Below are 26493 nucleotides of genomic sequence, written 5' to 3' on the forward strand. Positions count from 1 at the left end.
AGTGGCACCACAGAAAATCCCCCCCCTCCGGAGAAAAAATACTTCAAATTTAAAGTTTTATTTGAGTTTTGTTTTTGATTTTCCGTAGGGGGAAGGAATTTTGGTACTTGTGCATTATATGCAACTCACTCAAGTTTACTCTGCGTAAAACTCGAGAAAAAAACTGGTTTCTTCGTTAGTTTCTTTCAGCTTAGTGCGAGACAAGACAAAGAAAAGTTTCTTCGTTAGTTTCTTTCAGCTTAGTGCGAGACAAGACAAAGAAAAGTGACAGAATACATGGGAAATATATAATTTGGGCTATATATTTGCATATTAGTGGGGGGGAGGGGGAGTTAATGAATTTGGACAGTTTGAAGTCCGAAAACAATTCTTACTTCATAATATGCAGAATGATTGTACCTAACACACCTTGCAAGCAGACCCAGTATACTTCCCCCCCCCCCCCAATGTGCATATATATAGCCAAAATTTGTTTCTAAAGTAACGAAGAAACTGATGAAGAAACGGGTTTGTTCTGAAGTTATACGGATCGTAAACTTGAGTGAATGTCGTATAATACACAAGTACTGGAATTTTTCATGGAGAGAGAGCCGGGTTTCCCCGTATTATTTAGAAACAGTCCAGAAATTAAAGTAAAAAAAAAAAAAAAAAAAAAAAAAAAAAAAAAAAAAAAAAAAAAAAAAAAAAAGAAGTAGAAATTATTACGTATATGAAAGGAGTTTGACCTTCCACAACACCCTTTTATCCTGATTCTTTAAGAACGATTCCTGAAACACAATGGCCGTTTAATTAAAACAATAAGATTTGTTTTAAAATTCTATATAAAAAGAAACTTTAGCGTAAAGAGCGAGGCCTTGAGGAGGAGGCAACCCGTTTCATACACTTAGCAATTTCTGTTCGTTTTAAGGTTTTATATTGCTCCTAGACCCCCATGTCTTCTAAAGACAAAAAAAATAATTTGCACTTTGAGCGACTCAGCCGAATAGTAACCAAAACTCGAAAAAAAAACGGAATTTCGATAACAATATATTTATCGAAAGAATTGGCTTTTTAAGTTTCTTAAGGTTTATGATCCCTGTTCCGATTTCCCATGTTAAATTTCTGGAAGCTTCTATTTCTTTGTACTTCACCACAAGATTAAGATAGAGATACCATTCGATAGCGAAGACTGTGTTCTTGAAAATCTCTATCTTAGATTTTTTTTTAGTTTTCCTTATATTTTTTTTATCTTTCAAAAACCTTGTAAATACTTTTGAAAAGTAGGGTCTCATTAAAAATCTTGTATATCTTTATTTTCGATCAAAATAAAAAAAATATGCACACCGTTGTATTCAGAACTTCCTGATCTATTTACTTGCGTGGTTAAAATTACAATATTGCTTAAATTTGTCTTAAAAACACAGTTTAAAGTTCTATAAAAAACAGAAAATTGAGAATATTCAATGAATCCGAGAGGGCGCACAAGTGCTGAATTTGGGTTTATCGTCAGGAGATTCAATGCAGTGGGTGGTTTTGGGGAGAGAACACATATGATTGGGTGTTACTCATCAGAGCTGTAAACTGCCTGTTGATATCTCTGGGTCGTATCTAATATTGTAAAGAAGTTTCTTTCATTGTATATAATATTGTTCTATGAGAAGATAATGGGTAATAAGAAAGCAGTAGCGTTAAATAAAAGGAGAAAGTTAGGACAGTTCCGAAGGCAAGTTAATTTCCTCCTCTATTGTTTTTTAATTATGTACGTAGTATAATTTTATTATTCAGTCTATCCTGTTAAAGGTAAATCCAATGTTAATAATAATTCCTTGCTGTTCATGCTAAAGATTTTTGGAAAAAGCCTCTTATTCGAATAAACATCCCTTATGTTCCAGGATTCGTTCTTTAGAATAGGAACAAAAAGTTAAACTTAGCGTAAAGAGCAAGCCTAAGATAAGGATTTTATTAAGCACCAACTTTTGTTTACCTTATATTTTTATGTTGCTCCTTATTTTCAGTTTAAAAAACTACTTTATTTAATTAATTTCTTGTCATTTTTCCAAATATTGTTAAGAAATTTGCCACCTCTTTTTCAAGGGGCTTCCTTGGAGCACCCCCCCCTCGTATTAAAACCCCTATTAGAGAAAGTTCCTACTGTATAAAATTCTCCCCTGTAAATTTTAATAACTATTCTTTTTTGCTGCATTCGAGCATTTTGCACAAGAAAATCTTTTTATGTCACAGACTTGTGTATTTCCATAGAATAAGGCTACTTTCTTAAACGGTTAGAAAAGTTTTGCATAGAACAGTGTTATTCATACGAGAGGATACTCTAATGTACTTACTCTATTGATCATGTGCGTGATTAGTTCGAAAAACTGCTGAGCAATGCCAATGGCAGGCCTAATAAATTATTTTAGATCAATTTAGACCAATTGATAGTTCTTTCAGGCAATTAAATAAAAAAAAAAGTTTTTCCAACTGAAAGTAAGGAGCGACATTAAAACGCCCCAGCGCCCCACTCTTTACGCTACAGTTTTTTACTGTTTTAAAAAGTAGAGTTGCGAGAAAGAGAACTTGAAAAAAAAACTTAAACGTAAAGAGCTAGGTGTTGAGGAGGGAACAGCCCCTTTCATATACGGAATAATTTCTGTTCTTTTTAAGTTTTAATGTCGCTCCTTACTTTCAGTTGGAAAAACTTTTTTTTTATTTAATTGCCTGAAGAGGGGAAAACCCCTTTCATTCACGGAATAGTTTCTGTTCGTTTTAAGTTTTCTTAAAACTTAACCTTACTTGCAGTTAAAAAAAAATGTTTGTTAATTTAATTCGGAATATTTTTGCATTAATACATGTTTTGACATGGATACTTTTAAAAAAAGGGGTGGGGGCGGCCTAGTTGCCCTCCAATTGTGGTTACTTAAAAATACAACTAGAACTGTTTTTTTCGAACGTTTTTATTAGTAATAATATACGCAACTTGCGAATTAACTAAATTAACGAACTTCTATTTTGGTATATTCTTCTTATGTATATGAGGAGGCTCGCCCAATCTTCAATACCTTTGTCTTAACACTAAAGCTCGAATTTCATCCCAATTCTTTAATAATAACCCCTGAATCACAAAGACCTCGATATAAATAGTAGAAATTACTAAAAATACTTTAGGTTAAAGAGCAAGTTATTGTGGAGGAGACGAACCCCCTTATATACATAATATTTTCTGTTCGTTTTAAGTTTTAATGCTGCTCCTTAATTCCAGCCGAAAACATTTTTTTTATCTATTTTTACCTTATTTTTTTAATAATGCTAGAAAATCCTGTCACCCCTCTCTCTTAATGGAAATTTTATTCCCTCATGATACATTCTTCCTTGGAAAGATCGGACCCACCCCGACCCCACTGTGAAAAATTCCCCTGAAAAGACGGCTGTACCCTTTGCAATAACAATTACTATATGTAAACAATCGTCAAAGTTTGTAGCTTGCAGCCTCTCCCCTCTGGGCCTGTGGGGGATTGAGTCGTTCCCAAAGACATAGTTATTAGGTTTTTGAATATGCTTAACAAAATGGCTATCTCAAAATTTTGACCCGTTGACTTTGTGAAACCAATGAGCGGGAAGGGGGTCTAGGGACCCTCTGATTTTTTCGGTCACTTAAAAAGGGCACTAGAAATTTTTATTTTCTTTAGAATGAGCCCTCTTGCAATATTCTAGGCCTATTTGGTCGATACGATCACCCCTGGAAAAACAAAAATAAACATGCACCCGTGATCTGTCTTCTGGCAAAAAATACGAAATTCCACATTTTTGTATATGTGAGCTTGTAACTTCTACAACAGGGTTGTCTGATATGCTGAATCTCATGGTGTGATTTTCGTTAAGATTCTATGATTCTACTTTTTAGGGAGTTTTGTCAGGCTCGGTAACTTTTGATGAGTATAACTAAACTTGATGAAACTTATATATTTGAAATCAGATTCTTTTGATTTAACTATTGGTATCGAAATTCCGTTTCGGTTTTAAGGTTTTAAATTCCGGCTTTAAGGAGTTTCGGTTACCTTTGAGCCGGGTCGCTCCTTACTACAGTTTGTTACCACGAACTGTTTGATACTCATTTTGTTTTACAGATATAATAAATGGGACAATATTCCCAAAACTGACATTTCAGTAAAAAGAGGACTATATGGTCAATTAGACAGCGATGGTCAGCAAAAACTAGATCAGATTATAGCCGTGCAACAAGAAGCATCTTTTCATGGTTTAAAGGTCATTGAAGGGCCAGGAAAACTTAGTGAAGATGAAGGATTTAAAGAACTACTTAATGAAAATTACATTGTCACAATAAAAAAACAATAATTCTTATAGAAATAAAACATATGCTCTTTTGTTAACCCTGCTGATATGCTTATTTTATCTCGAGTATTAGGTACAGTCTATTTCTACCGATTCTTCTTATAATTATTCTGGTTATAATTATATATATTTCTACACATTCGCCAGACTCTGTTTAACCCGGTTACATAAGAATGATATTGATCACTTCCCAATCTATGTACGAGTATTCATTACAAAATAAAATTACATATGGTAATTCCACGTGTTGCTATAAGGATTTCAGTTTTTCAGGATTAAACTTAGGAGGGACAGTGTCATTTTTCAGAATTAACCCTCTCCCCAAACTCCCCCAAAGGGAGCGGATCTGTTCCCGTTATGCGAATCACGTATCCAAGACTTTTCTTTATTTTTCCCACCAAGTTCCATCCCGATCTCTCCGTTCTAAGCGTTTTCCAAGATTTTTCCAAGACAAAAGCTAATCACGTATCTAGGACTTGTGCTTATTTCCCCCTCCAAGTTTCATCCTGATCCCTCCACTGAAAGCATTTTCCAAGATTTTAGGTCCCCCCAACTCCGCCAAATGTCACCGGATCCGGTCAGATTTGAAATAAGACCTTTGAGACACGATATCCTTCTAAAAATCAAATTTCATTAGGATCCGATCATTCCTTCGTAAATTAAAAATACCTCATTTTTTTCTATTTTTTCAGAATTAACCCTCCCCCCGAACTCCCCCAGAGAGCAGATCCGTTCCCGTTATGCGAATCACATATCTAAGACTTGTTTTTATTTTCCCCGCCAAGTTCCATCCCGATCCCTCCACTCTAAGCGTTTTCCAAGATTTCTCCCCCCCCCAACTCCCTCCAGTGTCACTGGATCCGGTCAGATTTAAAAGAAGTGCTCTGAGACACGATATCCTTCAAAACATCAAATTTTAATAAGATCCGATCACTCCTTCATAAGTTAAAAATACCTCATTTTGTAGATACCAAGTACTTAGTATCTACAGTGTCACTTGATAGATACCAAGTGCCATATAAAAGTAGAAAAACAATAAATTTTAAAATGCACTCTATGCATGTCGTCACAGTTTCATAAAAATGGGCATTTTGTGCTAGAGAATTACGGTGCTCATTTGCTCTTCACCCGTCGATAACCAAGCTTTGGAAGACGCCGACGAATATATTACTATTTCTCTGCTGAAGGACATATTGGAACATATGGACATTTCCAATAAGGCACTGTAAGTTTAAGAGAAAAAAAAATCTCTTGCCATTATCTAACTAAATACCGCTGACGGAAATTTTGTCGTAAATTCTAATCAGAAGAAAACTCTGTGTAAAAATATCAATCTTCGAAGCTTTAGACAAAAATTAATTTCATTGGTTTATTTAGGCCCGCCTTACATTTTGCTTTTGACCAATAAGGAAAATGGGGTGAAATTTTAAAAAGTTCAATCAGCACTTCCTAGCGGAATTTGTTTGTCTTGAGACAAAGGTATAATAAACCTTAAGTACATTAACTTCAATGTTACCCATCAAAAACTACCAGTCTGAGAAAATTTGCCTGATTAAAAAAAAGGGGGCCCCCTAGGAAAAAAGCGATCCAAACAAAAATAAAGCCATTAAATTCAGCATGTCAGTGAACTCTACTGTGAAGGTTTCGAGCTCCTATCTACAAAAACGAGAAGTTTCATATTTTTTGGCAGACGAAAGACCACGGAGTTTTTATACTTTTTTTTGTTATTTTTTTTTTCAGAGTTGATGATGTCGATCCAATGGTACTATAACAGAAAGCGGCTCTTTGGATGGGAAAACAAAACCTCTAGTGCCCTGTTTTAGTGACCAAAAAGATTGGAGGGCACATAGTCCCCCACAGAGTCCATTTTCTTCCTAAGGGCATCCGATCAAAATTTGAAGTTATCCATCTAATGCAGATTAGTTGAAAGGTCTACTCTACTTCTAGAACAAAGGAAAATTAAAACTCAAAACGAACAAACATTATTCCGTATGTGAGGGGTTTCCCCCTCCTCAATATCTTGCTCTTTACGCTAAGACTATTAACACTTTTTAAAAAGCTATCTATTGTAATTGAACAGTCCCTGTGTGTCAGTAGCCGTTCTTAAAAATTGGGACAAATAGTCAAAGTTTAGTGTAAAGAGTAAGGTATTGAGGAGAGGGCAAACCTTCATATACGGAGTATTCTGTTTGTTTTGAGTTTTAATGTTGCTCCTTACCAGGTGTGTAGAGGCAACAAATTTACTTTGATTTCATTTGACTCACCTCTGCTACTCTCTCCACTATGATCAGACATAGAAGGTGGCTCCACCCTCCAAGGACTGGTCAAGCAAAAATTACCTGAGGAAACCTGGCAACACCTTCTGAATGAGTTGTGCATAAATAAAGAAAAAAAGTCAGCTAATATCGAATATTTTTTTCCGATGTCCGATAATGACACCGACCCCCATACCGGCCGACCGATTTATCAGTCGGTCCCAGTTTCCACATGCTAAATCAAGAATATGATAACCAACTCACCTCTCTCTCCTTTTCCTTTTCCTTCTCACGTTCCTTTTCTTTGGCTCGCATTTCCCTTAAATAATCATGAAATACCTCTTCTCTGTCATTGCCCCATTCGAGGGCAACATAAGCAGGCTCATTTTCGATCTTCCTTTTCACCTCTGCCCAACGAGTATGGCGATCAACACTTGGACATTTTTCACGGAGCATCTCAAGAAATGACTTTTTAGCCTAAAATTCAGATACAAGATTAATAATATATAAACACAATTAATTTAACCACAAACATTTTATTAATTAATTTTAAGTAGTGATCAGTATTAGATCAAATCTATTCTTAACATGATATGAAAGACCAATTAAGTATTTCAAATTAAAAAAAAAGGATAATTATTTTCAATAGTTCAATAAAGATGGGTTCACACCTTTAAGTATTAAGAAAAAAATATTTTTGGTGGTACATGTACGTCGAAAACATATTCAATTACATAAATTCGTACGTGTTTAACACCTGCCAATGTAACCAAGATGTTTTATGTACCGTTTTTACCACAGAACTCCAAAAACTTTCAATAACAAATATTTATCTTATATCACAATATTCCTAATCTAAATAAGACTTGTTTTTTGTATTTCTAAAAAAAAACTATTTCACTTTTTCACTGAGGTTGAAAAACAAAAAGATTGCGTCAAAAGGAAAAATAAAAACAAACAAAAATCATCAATTACTCCATAATCTCACAGGTATAGAAGCATTTGTGGTACAAATAATCCAATATTCGTGACAATTAAATAGTTAAACAAAGTTTAAAAATAACTCAGCAAAGATTAAATAAAGAAGTAGAGAATAAAACCGTTAAATAAAGATGACTGCACGCAACCAAGAAACAAGGACAAATATTTTTGTTCAGACATGTCCCTAAGAAATGGCTTATGATTACGTATATTAAATTTGTGCGTACAAATACTATTTGTACATGTCTGACCACGTAAATCTGACCAAAACATAATTTATGCTCCCGTTTACATTATATCTGAATTTAAAAAGATGGATATTTTTTATCATAGGTCGCTAAGAAATGACATCTGCAAAACATTAAATATATACTTAAATTATAAATAAACAAGGTTAGAAAAACAATAGGTTCAAGAGATTTTAAAGGCGTATCCTATTAAACAAGGCGCATATTATTAAAGGCTATATCCTATTCTTCCGCAGTATGTCGTGATTAGCAATCATTTTCAAAAATTAAAGAAGAGAAAAAAGATATTCCTTCGAGAAAACTTTCGAGGAAAAAACTTTTCATAAACTTTTCTCTTAGATGGCTAAAAAGGAAATGAGTTCTACGAAAAAAGAAGAGAAACACAATTAAACACAACGATCTAAAGTGTTGCAATTTCTTCCCTGTTTAAGAGTAAAATATTTTAAACCAAAATAATAAAATTGATGGAGAACAGCTTGAGAACCTTAAAATACCGTCATTATGAAGGACAATTAGCCTACAGAGAATAATGGCTTAAATAAGAAATATTACAATATCTTTCCTGTAAAGTTACCATGTTTATTTTTATCATATTAGCCCAATAGTCGACCCTTTTTTTAGTTCTAAGCGCCAGTGACATCAAAATAAAATTCCTGAAAACCACATTTTCTAATATTTTTCTATGTGTTTCAAAATAATGACGATTTTAGGGCATCACATGTTGCTCTATGTGTGGAGAGATGGACGAGTCTTTGCATCATTTTTTAGGGGAATGTAAGGAGTTGCGCTTGGAAATATTTGGTAGGGAGGTCAGAAGGAAAGACTTTGAAGGAAAGGAGGTCAGAAGGAAAGACTTGATATTGGAAACATTGAAAAGTAGATTTTACTTAAATATAAATAGTATTGGAAAGCTCGTCCGGGTAGATATGAGGTATCGTGATGATTTTCATAAATAATTAGTTTTAGTGTATTTTCAGTCTATGTTTTGTTACATTATAAATAAATATTTGAAAGCTTAAATCTTTTTGCATTAAAAAAACTGGAGCTAAGTCGAATGTGGGGATGATCCACACACACAAAAAGCTAAAAGGATCTATATAGCGTACCAATATATTTTTTTATTATACCAATAATATTTTTGTATACCGATATATAGGTATTTATTTACATATGTAGACATTTATAATGGAAACATAATCGTGACTACCATTTTCGGAGGTATATTTAAATATCTAATATCGAGACAAATAATATAATATGAGATTAATATATGGTATAAGATGTCTAATATATTAATATTTTTCGGCTTCTATAGTAGCAACTGCCACGCCTAAAAGTCGTATCTGTCGTTTTTGCACATTTGGTTCATTCAGAAACTGGCCTCCTTCATCAATATCAACCTATTGTCCATTCTTTGAAAACAGCACAGAAAGTGATTTTTGGCATTATCTTAGAAGCGTGCAAACGTCAGATACGACTTGAGACCAGCGTTGCCAAAGCTTTGAAATAAACTGTACTAGTTTTCTGACTAAAACTATATCGCAAATTTGGACCATGTTTTTAATCAGCAGGTTAAAAATATGCCGTAACAAGGAGAAAATTACCGATGGATTAAAGGTTGAACAGATATCCTAGTGGGAAAGAAGCAAGTAAAACTAAAATATATAAAAAAAATTCGTATTTTAGCGAAAAAAATTCCGAGTGTAAAGCATTGTACCAAGACCTCTAAACTGTACCAAAAACGGCACAACTGTGCCGCGTTGCAATGCTGCCACTGACTACTGATAGCTTTTTATAACTGCTTTGACAACAAATACAATTATTCTTGTCAAATAATGAAATTCCTAGTTGAAGAGCCTGTTGCATAATATTTTCTTGGTAGTTCGAATATTACACAGTCAAAACATAAAGAATCTATTAAAGAAAAACCAAAAATCCAAACTTGGACATAAATGTTCTGGATTTTTTTTTCTACTACTAGGAAAACATACTTAAAAAAAAATTCTGAAAATAAGCGGCGATACTCAGGCAGGCAGTCCTGCAAGGATTACTATTCTTGAAAGCTCTTTAATTTTTTTTCTTTTTTCTTAAAAAATATTTAAAAGACGATGTGAAATCAAATTTTTAAGGAATAATAATAAGGTGTTTCGTTTTCCTCAAATATTTTCTGTGTTTTAGTCTTTAATGTATACAATTACTATTTTAATCTTTTAAAGCCAATATTAAAAAAAATATATTGTTCTGCCTGTTGCCACGACATGAGTTTAAAGACTTAAACATACAGGGAGAGAGAAACGTCAATTGAGCGGGAAGGATAAGGGAAGTAATTCCCCCCTCCCCCAGTGTTTTCTTTTGATTTTTAAGACTAGTTATATTTTACGAATTATGTAACATCGCTGGGGCTACCCTAATATCTAACTAGGGTAACCTATCTTCGCTTTATTTATAAATGGAAAGGCACTGTGGTCTAAGAAATTACAAAATAAACATACAAGTGAAAGGTTATCTAATGATACACATACACACACACACACACACACACACACACACACACACACACACACACACACACACACACACACACACACACACACACACACACACACACACACACACACACACACACACACACACACACACACACACACACACACACACACACACACACCAAAAAACGTTATCTGCAATTTGAAAACGATCATAGAACCAATGCCTTATGTCGGGCTATACACAAAATAATCTTTGTTAATATTCTATAATAAAAAAAAAACAAACCCAAAACAACAAAACAACAAAAAAACAAAAACAAAACGCAAAAACCCTTCATTTGCAGAATCTTGCAAGGTATATCCATAACTTTTATATATAATATTAATATATATACATATATATCTTTACAACGACAAATTACAACGGTATTAACCATTACCGAGATAATGTATTGTCTCGTTGTTAAATCCCTAATCGCTTTTGTGTGTTTTTTTTTGGAATACATTAATTGTATAATATTTGTATTTATATTTTTGTTATTTATTTCTTATTGATTTGTATTTACATTTGTTTGTATTTATTTTTGTATTATGTACTTATTTGTATTTATATGTTCAATACCTTTAATACCTCATTTTCTTATTACTTTATATGAAACAGAGATCATTACCAATACAAGTCTGTACATGCTCCCAATCAAAAGCATACTAACATAATTGCCAATACAACTACACACAACCTAAAAATTTTATGTCATGAAAATAATTAAAAGTTCATATTCGTAAATTTGCCAGTTTTTTCTACACACATACAGCCCTAAAAAAAAAAAACTTAAATAATACTACCTAATCAACTCTCTCAGCTGTATATTTCACATTTACTTTTGTCTTATCTTGTCTACTGTGCATGTTTTTCTTCTTCGCACTTTTTACTTACAAACTATTCATTTATTTTGGTTTCAGTTCAGTTACATATATCCCGTTTGGCTCTTTCCAAGCATTTAAAATCAGCAATTATATTTTTAATTTTGGCCATAACCAGTTCGGCTGAACACAATTAGGCAAAGGCGCTTAGATATTTGCTGTAAAAAAAATCTGCCGCAGATGGAATCGATTCCAAGGACAGGAGTACCGAACAACCATATAATATTCCTTTGGCAAGTTCCAAGTCAAAATCTTGGCTACTTTAGTTGCCCAGTGAAGTCTCTGAGGATTCCGGTAAAATCCGATAGCATTTACTCAATTTTAATTTCGTTGCAACCACGGCTGAAAAATCACGAGTTCATTATCTAGTGAATTTTATAATTATTTGCATAGGAAGGTCTGCAGAGCTAACTAATAATGGTCGTATAGTAAAATATGCTTTCAAAGGGTCATGTCACAGTTGCATAACAATTGTTCACGATTGGATGACAATAATGGGTGTATAATAAAATATGCTTTTAAAGGGTCGTGTCACGGTTGCATGACAAACTGTCGTGTCAACGGTCATGACAATTTTCAATAAAAACGGGTGCACGCAGTTTTCATTCTTACAACCCTCTTCTCTGTATTTAAGATCAGAAATTACTCAGTTTGAAATTTGATTTGACATTTTTGACACTAATATTCCCTGCATATAAAATCAGAAATCTTTCATAGTTTGTCATTTGCTTTTGACGTTTTGACATTGACAATCCCTTTATTAGTTTCATTTGGTTTGACATTTGTCAAAGGTCACCTAACCTTTCGATACACGCTAAAAAAAAAGAAAAAAAAAGAAAAAAGAATCTTTAAACCTAAACGTTTAAAGGAAAAGGATACTGAGATATAAGTGCAATAAAAACTCGCGTGTGTATTTTAGGAGCACACAAAAGAGGAATAGAAATAAAATAAGACTACCCAATAGCGTTGTCAACTCTTTGAAATAAACAATACCAGTTGTTTGACTAAAATTGTACCATAAGGTGCTAATTTGTATCTGAAGAGTAGAATAACAAAAAATTTGCAATAAAATAAAATTATAACAAAATAATACTAAAATTAAATTCAACCCACTAAAATTCAACCCAAACACAACCGAAATAAACTACAGTGTGTAGGTATTCGGTTAATTATACATAAATAAATTACACCCATAATACAATCGTAATATATCTGTTGCAACTTGCTCAAACCTTACACGCAGCAATTAAAAAAATAACGGAATTTTAAAAATTAATAATAAGAAAAACATTCTACAATTCCAGCATCAAGATTGTTTCCAGAACTTTCTTAGTTGTAACTGTTCTATATTATTTAGATTACATTAAAAAAAAAGAAAGTAATTTCTGCAAGGCCCTTGAGCACTGGATATCTGTTTAAGGAACATTAAAATTCATTTAAACGAAAAATAATTTTGTGAAACACTATAACCTCTTCAAACCTGAAATAAAATACAAATTAAATCCTTCGATAAAAACCGCAGTTGACGAGCTCAAAATTAGCCAAAAAACGAAACCTATCGAATCTGGCCACAAATGTTGATTATCCACAGGAGTAGAAAGATGAAAAAATGGTGTACCACCTAAAGGAGAGATGCAATTTTTAGCAGTACTGTTATAAAAGAGGCGTAGTGGACAGAACGGTTTCAAGTGTCATCTAGCTTAGGGCGCTTTCACACTACCCCACAGAACCTTTCACACTTGCCTAACATAAGACTTTATATTATGTTACATAGCCGGCCGGGACAAATTTTGTCTTTAATGAAGGTGTTGCTAAATGGACTCAAGCTCTAGTTAAAACTTACTTTACGTAGGTTTACGTTGCGTTACGAAGAAGTTACCATAGCAGCAACAAAATCTACATTTTATTTCTTGGATAGCTTGCTTATGAGTTTAAACAACAATCGTGATCGTTTTATGGATTTTTACGCTAGCCTAGTGTGAAAGGACTATTTTAAGTGTGAAAGATTATGCTTAACGTACCGTAACTTACCGCTAGGCATAGAAAATTACGCGCTTAAGGTGAAACCCGTTTTACTGACTCACGAAAAGCTTACAGTTATGTATTAGAGATTCAAACTTTTATATCACTAACTCAGGATCAGAACCGCTCAGTCATGAATAAAAAAGAATTTTAGGCACAATTTTATATGTAAAATGTGACAACGGAGTGTCACGTGACATTTTTAAACACGATAAACGTGACAACTATACCTTACAACGGAGGATTTAAATAAGAATATTTAATTGTATAATAACGGATGAAGAAAAATATTAGTGATGAAAATTTCCTGAAATGGCTAAGACAGAGTACGCGGAAAATGTCAACATTTGCATTCTAAGTGCACACACGCATAAATTAAATTAGGAAATGCTGTTTTTCAAAAAAACTTTTAAGCATTTGTTTATGTCTTCAATAAAAGAACCAACACAAAATGAATATACATGAAAAAAGCTAGACTAGCACAAAAAAAAAACAACTGGAAATACATGCAATGCCAGAATCAGTTGATTATTTTAAAATAATATGCAGTATAATTGCATTTTTTTTTTACTAAATAAAAAAACACAAAATTAATAGTACGCTAGTTACATAGCTCTAAACTTGAAACAAGCTTACTTTTAAGGAAGGCCGTGACCGGGGAAAGTCCAGAATTAAACTTAATCCTTCAAAATGTCAATAATACGCACCTTCGGTTGTTTAAGGACTGAAGAGAAAAAAAAAACTTTTCTACTATTACTCGTTTCAGCTACAAACTTCTTTTGCGGAAAGAGGCAGATCATTTCAAAGAGTAATTGATTTGTGTTTTAGTGTTATTCTTCTTAAAAGCCCTGGCCAAATGATAATTTGCACAACATACCAAAGGGTGTGAGTAACTTATTAGAGTGGGAATTGGCGCTAGCGTCGACAAAAAATATTAACGGCATCTAGCGTTTGGCGACACCTGACATTTTTTCCAGTGTAATAAGAATCACAAATTTAATTAGTGTAATAGGCGAAATTAACATGTAATAAGTATCACATATCGATTCCTGACAAAATACCAAGCTTGAAAAAACGCCAAATGTCACCAAGCACTAGATGGCATCAATATTTTTTTGTCGACGCTAAAGTCAGTTTCCACTCACATAAGTTACCACACATACTCTTTGCAACATACTACGGTAGAGCTAAATAAAATACACAAATAGCTGGATATGTGTTTACTGAAGTAGTTCTAGAACCTACATATATAATTGTATCACAGCTGAATTCTGAATTTGCCAAATACTGCAGTGACGCAGCATTCTTCATGTTGGAAAGTTAAAGCAAAAAATAAAAAATAAAAAAATGAATGTTTATTAAAGTTAAATTATTTGTTAAATATAGTCGTAAAAGGCATTTATTAATGTGGTTGCGAAAGAACAGAAATAAAATTAAAACCACTTCGAGAAATATTTTGCACGGGACACTTTAAACTCCTAGTACCAAGGACAGTGAAAATGAGCTCTGACTTTTTGACATGCGATTCACGAAATGTGAAACAAATTATACCTATTTGAACGAAGAATAAAACACAAGACAGACTAAGACTCAAACAGACTAAGAAAAGAATACCCAACAAAACCCGTATACCGACGACATCTCTTGGACTTTCAGATCGTATGGCGGATTGAAAACGAAAAATTCGTATATCTTTAGAAAATAATCTCACAAAAAAGGAAGACTCCTTTGAAAATATATCAAAACCAAAGGGCAATGGATAGGAGAAACCAAAAGATAAGAGAACCGAATCTTCGCCCACACGAAGACATTTTGTTTTTTTCATTCAACAATACAAAGGACAATAGGACGAAGCACGGGGATAGCCAGTATTTTTGCGGGGATAACCAGTCACAAATTTATTTATATGCATTTTTGCTACGTTATTACACGTCGGACAGATTTCGGGGGGGGGGGGGAGGGAGAGGCGGGAATTGAATTTGATGAAATTGGGGGAAGTGATGAAAGATTTGAGAATCTTGGCTAATTAGAGTAAAGCCAAGTCAGATAGCCCCTATGGGAGGCAAAGCTGGCATAACTTTTCGAATTTGGTCAACTTGGTGGAAGGGATGAAAGACTTGAGAGCCATGGCTAATAGCCAAGACAGATAGTCCCTATGAGAGGCAAAGCTGGCATAACTTTTCGAATTTGGTCAACTTGGTGGAAGGGATGAAAGACTTGAGAGCCATGGCTAATAGCCAAGACAGATAGTCCCTATGAGAGGCAAAGTTGGCATAACTTTTCGAATTTAGTCAACTTGATGGAAGGGATGAAAGATTTGAGAGCCATGGCTAATAGCCAAGACAGATAGTCCCTATGAGAGGCAAAGCTGGCATAACTTTTTTCAGAGTTGTATAAAAAGATTCTTTTCACTTCTTGAAAGTGTATAATCCATCCTAGGTCAGAACTAAGGAAGATAAGCATAGACTTAGGGATATTCAAATGTATTACTCTAATGAGCCATGGCTCTTGAGTCTTTCATCACTTCCACCCAGTTGATGATTCAAAAACGGTGCCCTGGTGGTACGAAGCAAAATTTGACTAGTGCCAGAACATAGATTTAGTGCTGCACAAAGCACTTAAAATGTATTACCAGGATCTTCATCTAACAGCCTGGAACAGCGGCACAAATTCACGAAAATGCTGAGGAGAGCAAAATGTATTTTTCAAAATCTAAGGGGGGCGAGGCTTTTTTCCATTTTTTTTCCCAAAGAAAATCCAAAAAGGAATTTTTCGGAATCTAAGTGGGATGGGCAAAAAATATGAGACAGATGCCCTGCCCCCTCAATTGGTGCCACTGGTCTAAAACTCCGACGATCTCAGTACTAAAGCGCATTATTCTAAGAAAAGAATGCCCTAGTATTACATTCTAGGAATTTTTTCCCTAGAAAATAATATTCCCAACTTTAAAAAAAAAACTTGAACTATTATTCTAAGCTTATAAATATACCTTTACTTCCTGTTAACTTCTTTCCTGGTAAATACACAAAAATATTATACAATACACATTAATGATCTGTTAGTAACCTCACAGAAAAGTTCAAGCCAAAATCTCAAAGAAACCTTTAAGCAAAAGTTTCAAATATGTCGGAAAACAACTTCCGCAACGCAAAATTTTCCATTAATTTGGAAATTCAATGAACCTTTCAAGTATTTATTTTTCAAAGGGCAAATTTTAACAACCCTTTTTGAAGAACAATCCGTTTTCGTCCAAACGCCGCAAAAGAAACACCTGTCCTGATCTTTAGCGCGCTGGTATGAGTAAATCTGTCAGTTTAGAAAGTTTGAGTAACCAATCCAAAGAGCATTTCAAGTCTAGATGACACTTCACCGTTCTGTGTCCCACTATATTAGAAACAAAATCCAAATCGCACCTTTTAATAGTGGAATAAGACATCTCGTGAAAGAGAACACTCTACCTAGGGCTGGAACACGAACACGTGAACTTCTCGTGAGCTGTCGCGAGCTGCTACTGGGGGAAGAAGCACAGGCCAAACGCCGCATCCAAGAGGTTATTTTTTCTTGGAAATGGAAGAACTTTAACATTTATTGATTAATCAGGTAAATTCGATTTTGGAGCTTTCAGAGCTAAAGTGGCCTAACAAATGGTGTACATCATATTTATTATACTAGTAAGATTTTCAGGGCAATCGAATATCTATATTATAACAAAGATTTTTTAGATTTTGAAATAGTAGAATTCAAGTTTCGTGAGCTAAATCCGTTAGTCTGGCTTCCTTTTTTCAGTTCGATTGAATAGTTATTAGTTCTCTTGATGTTATGGTACATCTCAAATTTCAACAGAATTAATTATAATACGCTTAAAAACATTAGAAAAAAAACATTGCAATCACCTTGAATTTTATTTTCGATTCTGTAACATCAAGTAGTATATTTACACATAAACCAATAAGCTAATTAATCAATAGTACGAAATCGCTAAAGGTGGAAAATGAAAATCCGTTTCCGAGACTTTGATTTTTATTCGTCAAAGATGATCTAACTAAATTTAATATCATTTTGAAATTTTTAATATCTTTATTTTTTAACCTCCTTTTTCTCATTACACAAATTAAAATTTTTTTGCCTAAGTATTTGCTTCGTCAAAAATTTTATTACTTATATTTTTGTTTTTTTTATTAAAAACTTGCGTATTATATACTAAAACAAGTTCAAATGTTTAGATAAACATTCTTATGCAGTACAAAAAAAGTCAAATAAATTATTATACCAAAACCGAGTGCAAGAGAGAGAGAAAAAAATAAAAAAGAATCAACAAAATAAACTGTTTAGGACAGATTCTATACAATTATAAACTCTATGTTTTTAAAAGACCCCCCCCCCAATGAAAATTGACTTAAAATTGTAAGCAATGCAAAGATCATGATTGTATTATTGAAATTTGCGTCGTGTTCTAGTGTTGTATTCTTATCCTATTCAATAGATGCTATATTTTTAAAATCCAAATTTTCATATTACAAAAAACATAATCAACTATTAGTATACTTGATCATAATTTCTCGGTCAAAATATTTTTCATCGCCCTTAAGTGTTATTATTTTGTTAAAATCAAAATATTTAATGCATCATAATAGGTCTATATTCAGTATTGATACTACTGTTCATTTGGCTTCTTCAACCAGGATATAATCAGTCAAATACAATAAGACAGACATTAAAATATTGATAGTTTACTAGCAATTTTTTGTCTAAACAATTTTTTTTTGTCAATATAAAGGCTTTTTTTTATCACAACAAATGGTAGATTAATTGTCTTCAATTCTGAGAAAAGTTAAGATTCCCATGTGAATTTAAAATCCCTTAAAAAGATCTTCCGTCAAAGACGCAGATATTTGAAAATATTTGTTTGTATTGGGGGGGGGGGGAATTCCAGACCCCCCCGAAATCTCGCAATTTTTCCCGCATAATCTTCTGATACTTCTCACAGAATAGTAGCTAATTTCTGATCTAGACTTACTGTGTTAACCTTTTCGATGATATTTTGGCCTGTAACTATCCGATTGGGTCACCAGCATAGTAATAATCCCTTTCCTGTCAACTTCTCACCCTCTTTCAACAATCTGAAGTAACTGTTATCTTTTAAAGATCATCTGTTCGTGGGCGATCCTTTTCTAGAGGCTGAAGCGGTCATTCTTGCAATTATACCAAGGCTTTTCCAGTTGACAGTCTAAAACCGAGTGCTGTTAGATGTAAGACAAGTGGGAAACAATCGAAAAAACAAAAATGTTCTCCGGATTTGGGGTAAAAAACGACAAATTAGTGAGGGTTCCGTTGTGACTGAACCATTGACTTCAGCTCAAGAATCAATGCCAGATGCTGTCAAATACACATTGACATCGAGCTTGACATTGGAACCTTTCTTGAAAGAAGAGGTTCGGTTTCCGATGAAATAAAATATAATAAAATGAAGAGGCATTTTAAACCCAAAAAGGACTATCCTTTCCCAGTTCATGTAACAGGCTCAAAAACAAGGAAGTTTCAAATTAGCTGGATAGATAAGTACCCTTAGGTAGTATTTTCTTCGGTGAAACAAGGGTGTTTTCGCAAATATTGTGCTTTGTTTGCTTGCAATAGAGCCATAAAGGGTTCTCGCCCAAAATCAGGACAGCTTGTCTTGGAGCCTGACATAAATTGGAAAAACACCCTAGAAGACTTTTCAAAACATCAGTCAAAAGCCTACCATAAAGACGCTGATGTTTCCGGGAAAGTTTTCTGGCAGAAGTGAGCAGACAAAATTCCTCTATTGTGGAAGTCTTGAATACTCAGAAAAGAGATGAAATACAAATAAACAGAAAACGCCTTCTTCTCATCATAGAAACAATATGTTGTGTGGACGGCAAGGACGCACTGCATGGGGACGGGGATTCGGGGAAATTGACTTTTGTAGACCCAGTAAAAAACGATCGAAGTTTTAGGACCTTGCTACGCTATCGGATGAAAGACAATCCAATCATGAAAGAGGTGTTTGACAAAAGTGCGGGCAATACCCACTACTGCAGCCCCAGAATTCAGAACGAACTAGTTGACATTTGTGGACTGCTGTTGCGGCAAAGACTGTTGATCAAGTGAAATCGGCTCGTTTTTTCACTACACTGGTGGACTAGACAACCAACATATCAAGACGGGAACAAATGGCTCTAGGGTTTCAATTTCAGGACACCGAAACTTTTCGGCCCAGAGAAGAGTTTGTCTTGTTTACTGGTGTTGAAGACTTGCAAGGTGAAAGCCTCGGTCAATTTATCCTAAGTCGAACGGAGAAACTTGGTCTCGATATGAAACTAGGCAGGGGATAAGGGTATGATCGAACAAATATCCACTTGCCAAGTCTGTTCACTGTGTCGCCCACTCCTTGAACTTGGTATTGACAGACTCGAGCAAGATCCCAGATATACAGCGCTGTATGATAATTATTCTTGAAACAGATAATTTCTTTCACTTCAGTACCGAGCGAAGCGCTGCCTTACACTGAAACACCTTACATTGAAGTCAATCTGAAAGTAGTGTGCGAAACCCGATGGGTCGAAAGACACGATGCGATACAGATATCAAAACAGCTAGTTGTTCCAACCTTTAAGGCCCTAGAAGACATAGAGACAAATGGGGACTCCGTGGCGTCGTCAAAATCCAGAGGTCTGCTCAATAGCATCTTGAGCTTGGACTATAAAGAAACCCTTATTGTGATGGATTTTTCTTCTGGGGTACACACAGAATCTGTCTAAGCTGCTGCAGTAAGAAAATATCGATATGGTTACGTGTATTCAGTGTGTTGAAAGTGGGACAGAAATATTTCTAGATACACTAAATAAGGCGGAGGAGAAGTTCGGTCAGCTGTTTTCGGAAGTCACATGCATATGCCAAGAACAGAAAATCACCATTGCCATATCAAACACCAAAAAACAAGAAGAACAATAGGTAATTTCTCAAGACACTGGGAAACAAATTAGAATGAATATTTTGGCCCTATATCCAAGGGCCGTCCTCAGCAATACAAATAAGAAAAAACAACTTACTAGAGGATAAAATCAATAAAACTAGAATGAACAGTTTTTCAAAAAAGGCAGTGCGGTCTTCGTCACTATTAACCATTGCCATACCATGAAAGAGAAATGTCGTCAGCATCCCACGTGATATCCCGGCAGAAAAGTACATAGAATTTTACTATCGAGTTAGCCTTTTCATCCCATTCGCTGACCACTCATACAATCACTCGAATCTCAATTCACAAAGCACAAAGCTATTCTGAAAGGCCTCAGCGGAATCCTTCCATCTTTTGTAGTAAAAGAGCCTATTGGCGATGTTAAAGAGCTGATCAAGTTATATGCCTCAGACTTAACAAGCTCAGAGTCCACTATGAAGTCTGAGCTTCAACTATGACGGGCTAAGTGGTTGAAAGTAGCTCACTATCTTTTTCCAGAGACGGCGGTGCAGAGCCTGGCTGAGGGTGAGCGTGGCATTTTTCCCAACGCCCATATGTTACTCGCATTTTCTTTGTCATTCCCACTTATGCAGCATGTGTTAAGAGGTCATTTCTTTGAATGAAAAGGCTAAAAACCTATCTCCACAGCAGAATGGGTGAAGGCCGACTAAATGGCTTGGCACTTGGCTTCTTTGTCATTCCCGCTTATGCAGCATGTGTTAAGAGATCATATCTTTGAATGAAAAGGCTAAAAACCTATCTCCACAGCAGAATGGATGAAGGCCGACTAAATGGCTTGGCACTTTTGAATCTCCATCGAGATGTTTCTGCATCAGTAGATACAAATTCTGGAAGTTTGCTCTTAGCTCTGCTCGTAGGTTGCAATTTGCAATATAGGGTGAGTCTCTATTTCTTGATATATGCACTTTTAGTTTTTGTAGCTGTTACGTAATATAATGTGGCTCAATCTTCTGTTTTGAAAGTGCACCCCCCTGAAACATATTTCTGAGTACGTGCCTGATATATATACGCCTGTCTGATTGTTTCTGATAATTTTTAAGTTAGAAAATTCAAGATTACTTTGATTCCCTTAAAATAAAATCATCCATCAAAGATAACACCAGAGATGTTGAAAATATTGTTGGTTTATCAACAGTTTTTCTTCCAATTATTTTTTTAATCAATACAAATCGGTGTTTAGCTACTTTTAGTTCAGAAAAAAAATGTGAAATTTCCTCAATCATCTTGATAATTTGAGGTTACCTTGAAAAACAAATCTTCCGTCAAAGATAAATTAAAAATGTGTTGGTTTATGAACATTTTTTTTATCGAACAATATTTTTTTATCAATGCAAATGATAGTTTCATTATTTTCAGTTTTAAAAAATCTGAGATCCCCTCGTTATCTCATTTACAGATCTTTGGTAATTAAACCAATCCTTAAAAAAGAATACTTGAAAAAATCTTTCTTTAAAGACATATAATGAAAATTGTGTTGGTTTGTTTAACAGTTTTGTTCCCTGGCAACTTCTTTTAATGTTCCTTTTTTTAAGGATTAAATTTTTTTTAAACTTTTGTTAAAAATAGTTGTCTAATCATTATTAATCTCTGACAAACTTGAAATAAGCGGAAAGTCCTGTCAGCGCTATAATACATAACAGTATGTAAGCTTTTTTCCTAGCATCCCAAAAATCAATCAGCACAATTTTTTTTTTTTTAATTTTCACAGTTTCAACCCGTCCTAAAACTCGATCTGTTTGAGGTTTTTTCGCAGCTCAAAATTCTACTTGAAAATTGGCATTTTTGACCGTTTTTTTTCTATAATAAAATACCTAATACAATCTTGGTGTTTTGATATTTCGTTAAAATACTGGCAGCTAAAACAAAGCAAATGCAAAAAAAGCGTCCCGACAGAATTAATATTAAAAACTAAATTAACACACAATTAATTAAATATAATGACAAACAACCGTGCCGGTAAAATTATTTTCGCCTTACTCTCTTTTTTTCCTTTTTTCGGCATACTCTATCAGCCCCAGAGATTGCTTGGGGTCAATTTAGGTTTCAAAATTTCTATTTAACACATGCGAGGGTATCCTCACATCTGTGATGTGAAATCACGGATGTGAGGATGAAAAGGTAGAACTAAGAAAGTATACAGTGGTGAGTAAAAAAGAAAAAAATTATAAGTGTTACGTCGCAACAATTAGAAGTAAACTTTATCGAAAAGTATTTGCTTTGCAATTCCCTATTAGTCAGCCAAACATGGGTTTTAAACATGAAAATTGCCAGAATTGCCAGATATGCCACGGTTATTTCTGGCCCTGCGAGTCTTGCTACAACCAATCAAAAATGTTAGGCTAATTTGTACGTATTTTCAGAATTCTAATTTGCATTAAAGATTGTCAAACAGCGAATCTGTGAAAATAAAGCTTTGGTATTGTTCAATCTGATGTAAAATCTATTGCCCAGTTAAGCTAAAACAAAATTTTCATCTTAATCCTGTGTTTCAGGATTCTCAAATAATAGCCAAAACAAGCAAGACATTATCACAAAAAGAGTTAAGTAGAAAGAGAAAACGACGAAGTATGAGTGTTGCATCGCAACAATTATAGGTCGCTAGTTCAGCAACTCTAGCGACAAGTATTTGTTTTAATGCCCCTTTGAGGATATATCCAAATGATCCCTGCTAGTCACCCCGTCAGGAACTTTAAATAAGATAAATACCAATGCTAGAGATCTATCGTAGTAATTATTGACACTGAGACTTAATGCAAAAAAAAAAAAATAGGTTTTGATATTACCCGACATGATGTGACATTTGATATGATAATTTTATGACATAAAAAATAGATTTAATATTACCCAATCTGATCTGACATTTGATGTGACGGTTTTGTGACATAAAAAATAGGTTTTGATATTATCCGATCTGATACGACGATTGATGTGACCATTTCGTGACGTAAAAAAAGGTTTTGATATTAGTCGATCTGATGCCACATTTAATGTGACGATTTTGTGACATAAGAAATAGGTTTTGATATTATCAGATCTGATGTGACAATTGACGTGACGACTTTATGACATAAAAAACAGATTTTGATATTACCCGATCTGATGTGACGTCTGATATCGAGTTAAACTAAACATTTTTCGTCTTCTAATTCTCGAGCTTCAGTATTTTCAAATAATAGCAAAAAAAAGAGAAAAAAAGCGTGGTATCTTTGAAAAATGATAGCTTACACAATATTACGGAAAAACCTATATGGGCACATGGGCTTTTAGGTAGTAGGAGACCCCCCCCCCAAAAAAAAATGTGAAAAATGTAAAAGATAACAAGGAAATATACACTAAAAGTGACCAGTGCTAAGCTGAAAAAATCTTCATAGCAACAGCTAGTCAACAAATTCTAATTAAAAAAGAAAGAAAGAACATTCCCTTTACCAAAAAAAAAGAAATCGCAAATCAAAAAATTAAAAAAACTTTTGTTGCCCGTTGTAAATTGGGCGTTCAGTCGATTTCACGTTCCATATAAAATCTACACGTAACGCATTCTTGTAGATGAGACGTAATGTATTCCAGATGAGATAAGGCTCTTTTCTATTGGTTTAAGCACCCTCTCTGGTTCAGCGGAGAGGTTGATTCCCATTAGAGAGGTTCAGCAATGTTGAATTTAACACTTTTCAGTTATAATTTTAGAACTTGAACATTTTTTCCATGAATTTATAAAAAGGAATTTCATGAAGAGCAATTAATAAATTCTGATTTTTAATTGAAAATTACATATTGAATTTAACACTTCCAACATTTTTAGTCAATTAAGCTCAAAGAAGAAGGAGAATTTCATTCTTAAAGAAAAACAAAAAAGTAACACAGCTACTGACTTGAATAAATTTTAATTTTAAACCATCCCTAGAAATTGATAAGAGACTTCTTTCCAGCTAAAGATTGTTCACTTTTAGAATGGAATTTATTAACATTAAATTGCTGTATAATCTTTAGTATAATTAGCTGCGTTATTATCATTACATTTGTATTTACTTCTTACTAATAATTTCATGAACTGGTTACTGCGATCAAATTAGGCCGTAAAGCACATTACATTGTTATCGTGCATCTACATAACTTGTATTTCTTATGGTCCTTCCACACTACACCGCAGAACCTTTCACGGTAACATAGCCTAAAAATTTGTGTTATGTTATGTACTCCCATGAAATAAATTTTTTTTGGTAACATAGTCAGTGTCAAGCAGACTCAAGCTGTGAACAGATTCTTACGTTACACAAGACTCTGTTGCGCTGTAGAAAAGTCTTTCTCATGATAGCTGTGATGATTTTAGACAATGATTATAAAGTTTTGAGGTTTTTTTTTAACGTTAGCCTTGTATGAAAAGACTAGTTATACTTAATACTTATACTTATACGTATAAGTTATATTAATATTAGTTATACGTTATACTTAACGTAACATCACTTGGCATAAAAAATTATGTATGTGGCGTTGAATCCGCTTATAACATAAGTCTAAGTTCGCAGAGATGCGTTTATACCCACTGCCCACCCCCGAAAAAAATTAACCGCACTAACACGTGATAATCCTAATTAATATTAAAGCCTTTAAAAACTTTTTTACGTACTTACAGAATATTGTCACTTCTGAATTGCTCTAAAAGGCACAATTATGCATTTTGAGACACGAGACAGTTGACATAGCACAATCATTGTCTAGTATCTATGTGAACACGGAAAGATAAGGGGGATCTAATTATATTTTAGCATAAAATAGTCGAATTCTAATTTAAATAAGATTAATAAATAATTAAATTTTATTTGATTCAGGATTGACTTAAGTTTTCCAACAAAAAATTTAATGGTTGATTTTGACTTTTTTTTTTCTAACAATTTTGACCCAGCAGCAACAAGAATAAACCAACTACTTTAGACTATATTTGGCTTATAAGGCTTGTTTCCCATAGAAGACACTGATGAAGAATAATTAACAGTAATTATAAAGGTTTATAAACCACACCTTGAAAATATGTCCAAATACAACTATTATGAACAAAAATATCAAAGAAATATAGGAATTTGAAGCTATAGAAGGATAGAAAAATCAAAATGACTGCATCGTAAGGGTAAAATCAAGTTAATTTTGTGATTCAATTAAGAATAAAATTCAAGCTATATTTTTTCTTTTCTTGAAATGATTCTTATAAACCTTTTAGAACAAAAAAAATAATCAAGAATGAAGGGATGGTGGATTCTAAGGACAATAGGTACACAGAGGAAAATAAATTATTCTTAGAAACATAATAGCTAATTTCCAGAATAAGTAAGAGGTGCCGATTTTAGCTTTGAGAACAACATTATAGAAAAAGAAGCTAATTATGAACCCATAGTTCCTTTAGAGGAAGTACCTATTCTAATATAGTTGCTTTGGAGAACTTGTCTAATCCGGAAATTGTAGAAAATACAATTAAAGGAATATTTATAATGTGTCAATCAATCAGGTGTTTTCCAAATTACCTGAGCATTATGAATAATTCCAGATTGAACCAGAGTAATTCAGCCAAGTACACACCAAGTACGTTAGCAAGTTTTTTTCAGTGGGGGGGGGGGGAATAATAAAAACAATGATTTTCTGTTTTCATAATCTAAATATGGAGCACCAAGAAATTTGGAGCAGTTTCGAATTATGGGGGCCGGCCCCCTGTGTCCTTTTCTAAAGCAAATGCATGCTATTCCAGCTGTATTATGGGTACATCGTCCAGGTTGGGTTGTACCAACTTTAAGAATAATGTCAGACTAGACTGGAATGATTCAACTGCATGAAATTCCAGCTACATCATAACAACACCACCCAGGTTTAGTAATGAGGACATCAAAGATCACAACAAAATATGCACATTTTTCATGACTCAAATCCTTATATAGGTTTTAAGAAACCCCAATACAATTTGCAGTTTCTCCCAAATTGTATAAACACAATGCCACCCTCAATACAAGTTTTAACAAACCCCAATACGATTTCTGAATAGACATCCAAACCCAAACTTCCATCAACCAATTACCATTACCATTTTACCCATTGCCATTTTACAATGGTAATCAATTACGATTTAAGCCCAAAACCCAATTACCGTTTTCCAATCAACCAATTAACTCTAAACTACAATTGCTCAAACCAATTTGGATTGGATAATGTGTTTTGATTTATGACACCCTACTGGTCCAATGTCCAGCTTCCAGGAAATTCGGCCACTGTAA

At 33.9% G+C, this 26493-nt stretch overlaps 1 protein-coding gene across 1 annotated transcript in view; it reads right to left on the bottom strand.

The window, feature by feature from the left end:
• LOC136035663 (transcription elongation regulator 1-like) overlaps positions 1–26493 on the bottom strand; it is a 119738-nt gene that overhangs the window by 24592 nt on the left and 68653 nt on the right. The window contains exon 17 of the mRNA XM_065717572.1: positions 6846–7058. Within this exon, the coding sequence (XP_065573644.1) occupies positions 6846–7058 (213 nt within the window). The remainder of the gene's footprint in view (positions 1–6845; positions 7059–26493) is intronic.

The sequence above is a fragment of the Artemia franciscana genome, chromosome 14 (assembly GCF_032884065.1).
Source record: "Artemia franciscana chromosome 14, ASM3288406v1, whole genome shotgun sequence".
Classification (NCBI taxonomy): Eukaryota; Metazoa; Arthropoda; class Branchiopoda; order Anostraca; family Artemiidae; genus Artemia; species Artemia franciscana.